A 3,332-nucleotide genomic window follows, 5' to 3' on the forward strand; every position below is an offset into this window, starting at 1 on the left:
TTGGAGAGCACTGGAGAACTTTGCAGAGGACCTAGGTTCAGTCCCAGCACCCCACATCACAGCTGCCAGTCACTTCAGTTCCTGGGATCCCAGCATCCTCTTATGGCCTCTTTGGACCTGCATATTGTGGTCCGCCTACAAGCAGACATGCACATGTGTGTAGTAGCAGCCCTGACTATAGCGTTAGAGACTGAAATTCCCTCGTTCCGCCTCTGCTTGCTTCTGTCACTCTCACGGGTTTCCCCCTCCCTTTCAGATTGGTTATTTATGGACAGTACTGCAGCGGGGTGGAGAAAGCCATCTCTAACTTAGACTCCATCTCTAAAACGAAAGAAGACGTCAAACTGAAATTGGAGGTACCTGTTTTTTTTTTAATTATTTGTTTATTGCTCCAAGATGAAATGAAGTAGTGTATTCCTCTATTTGATGAAAGCAATGGAACACGTTTCCTCATGTGTGCTAAATACAACTTCACTCCAGTTTTATAAACTATTTCAAAAGATAGCCATGGGAAAAAACAAAAACAAAACAAACAAACAAACAAAAACTGTGCTGATAATCATAGCAGGAGCAGAACCTAACTTTGTGTCTGTGGGTTTTATACCCGTTTTCTTCTTAGGTCCTCTTTACTGTGGTGTGGATGCTGGTAGCTCTCTCATTCCACAGCTGAAAAGACTGAGTGCAGGGAGATGGTGAGAGAATCTCTCTCTCTCTCTCTCTCTCTCTCTCTCTCTCTCTCTCTCTCTCTCTCTCTCTCTGTGGTGTGTGTGTGTGTGTTTACAAATGTTTTGGACAGAATAAGACATCTGCACATGTACACAATGCATAGGTGTTGCCCATAAGAGAGAAGCATCGGCAGACAGATACAAGCATAAAACACCAAAGTGCTATGTGAGTAGAAAGCCTTGAGTAAGTTGGAGATCTCTTCAATACACTAGATGCCTGAGACTGGGGACTTATGCTGTGTCATGACTTTGGAGGAGAGAACGGGGATAAACATCTAAAATCCCAGCACTTAAGGGGCTGAGGCAGGAGGGATTGCAAGTTCGAGGCCAGCCTGGGCCACACAGACACCCAGAGATTAAAATATGGACACACAGACACACACATCCTATCTGTCTGTAGATATATCTATGTGTGTATATGTGTGCATATCTTTAGAGCTTGTCTCAACCCATTCTTTTCTCCAAAGCCTTGATTTATGTGTATTCATTATATTGGATAAGAGTTTATACATTTAAAGAACGTCTAAAAATGATTGTTATTTGAATTAGCACATTTAGGGATATTTTTGTGTTGTTGCCTCTTTAATATCTGCTTTCTCTTTTTCTTTGTTTAGTTCATCCGTAAAGTCAGGTAATAGAAAAGAGGGGGAACGTCTTTCAGATCTTAGCCCTTCCTTGTTTTTAGCACAATGGGTGTGATTTCATTGCTTCCATCGTCCAGAGTTGAACATTATTGCTTAGGAGGTTTGCACAATAGCAGAGCACAGAGTATTTTATAGTGTCCCTTGACAATAGTGACTTTATATCTAGAGACAGTTTAGTCACCACTAAATGACATCTTTAAAGTATCGTTAGTACTAAGGGTTAATGCTTCTCCCAGAGAATGGATGCTCGTAAGTGTAGAGGTCTAAGCTACCTTGACTCAAATTAGATAAGGTGATAAAATAAAGCTTTACAGCTCACGTTATTAGTTCAGAGCGGAGCAGTCGTTAGAGCAGCTTTTATTTATTTATTTTTTCTTAGAAGGTGTAAAACTGTGGTTCTGGCTAGGAGTCAGCACGCCGTCTCTCAGGCCTCTCTGGTTCTCAGCCCTGTTGAGTGACTGCTCTTCTATCAGAATCAGTGTCAAAGCTCTGCCTAGGACATGCACACCAGGACTGTACATGTCGTACAGTTCCTGCCAGCCTCTGGAGAGGAGAGGCCTCAGGCTGAGTTCAAAAGGCTGCCAGGGAGAAAGTGCAGTTCAGCATGCAGTCTCTCACTCAGCTCAGATGTCCTCTTCCAAACAAGGCCTGACTTGGGAGAGTTTAATGAGGAAGTGTAACATGGGCAGCCCACGGGTTGTTATGAAAGCTGTCTTACTCTTGATGCCCGTCATTTCCATCTTCTTTCTTTGGTGGTTAGGTCTTTTGGGGGGGGGATTGTTATTATTTTTATTATGTATGAGTATGTGTGTCTTTCTTACTTAGGAAACAAGTTAACTTTAACGTAGGGCATAGGGTACGAGACTCTGCTTTTTTGTGGGAGTCTGAGCTTAAACTCAATGATAGTTCTTTTGGTTAATAGTGAGTTTAGGTCAAGTGGTGATGGATTACTTTAGCAGAATTATTGATCTCCCTTATTTACTTTCAATGATAAGAATTTATAGCCCGCTCTCCATCTGCAAGGCAGCTGATGCCAAATATTTTTTCTCCCTGAACTTGGAACTTAAACTGATGTCCCTCCCAATAATTTTAAACGAATTTCTGTGATTTTATATGTACAAATTTCTGTTCCTTGCACTAAGTTGGGATGGCCTAGAGTTAAAAACTGTGCCATCCCAAAGAGTTTAAAATACAGAATCACTGGCAATAATGCCATAGCTCCCAGTAATGCCTTTGAATGTGCTAGAAAATCTAAGAATGGGTAAAGGAATAAATTGATGACCCACATGTTGTCTTAAGTAACTCTATACACTGAAGAGTCCATGGTCTGTCACTTGTAATTGCAGGAGAATGTTGAATTCATGTCATTTCTCTCTAGCTGTTGTTTGACATTTTGTCATCTTTTGGAATAACAATGTTTTAGTCAAGATTCTCTAGAGGAACAAAATTGGCAGAGTGAATCTGTACCACACTCCTGGTACCAAATTTTTTATTAGTCAGGTTCTCTATAACCTACCTAGAAACCTATATAGAAAGGGGATTTATTAGAGTGGCTTGCAGATGCTGGCTCTGCTAGTCCATCAGTGGTTGCTAGTGGGAAATCCAAGAATCTAGTTGTCCAATCCATAAGGCTGGGTGTCTCAGCTGGTCTTCAGTAAGTGCTCAAATCCCAATGAAGTAGGGTCTGATGCCAGTGAGAACCTGAGTAGTGAGAGAGGCAAGCAAGCAAAGAGCAAAAAGTTTCTTCTTCCGTGTCCTTTATATAGTTTCCAACAGAAGCTGTGGTCTAGATAAAAGGGGGATTGTCTCGCACTTCAAATTATTTAATCAAGAAGAATCCCTCACAGGTACACCTAGCTACATGGGTTTTAGTTAATTTCAGATATAGTCAAGTTAGCAACCAAGAATAGCCATCTATCTATCTATCTATCTATCTATCTATCTATCTATCTATCTATCTATC

General features: G+C 41.1%; 1 protein-coding gene across 2 annotated transcripts in view; it reads left to right on the forward strand.

Moving 5' to 3' along the window:
* The window catches only part of Vav3 (vav guanine nucleotide exchange factor 3), a 320,561-nt gene that overhangs the window by 154,034 nt on the left and 163,195 nt on the right, over positions 1 to 3,332 (forward strand). For both annotated transcript variants that reach the window (XM_026789648.1, XM_005367914.2), the window contains exon 9: positions 257 to 356. In XM_026789648.1, the coding sequence (XP_026645449.1) occupies positions 257 to 356 (100 nt within the window). The remainder of the gene's footprint in view (positions 1 to 256; positions 357 to 3,332) is intronic.

The sequence above is a fragment of the Microtus ochrogaster genome, unplaced genomic scaffold, assembly GCF_000317375.1.
Source record: "Microtus ochrogaster isolate Prairie Vole_2 unplaced genomic scaffold, MicOch1.0 UNK25, whole genome shotgun sequence".
Taxonomy (NCBI): Eukaryota; Metazoa; Chordata; class Mammalia; order Rodentia; family Cricetidae; genus Microtus; species Microtus ochrogaster.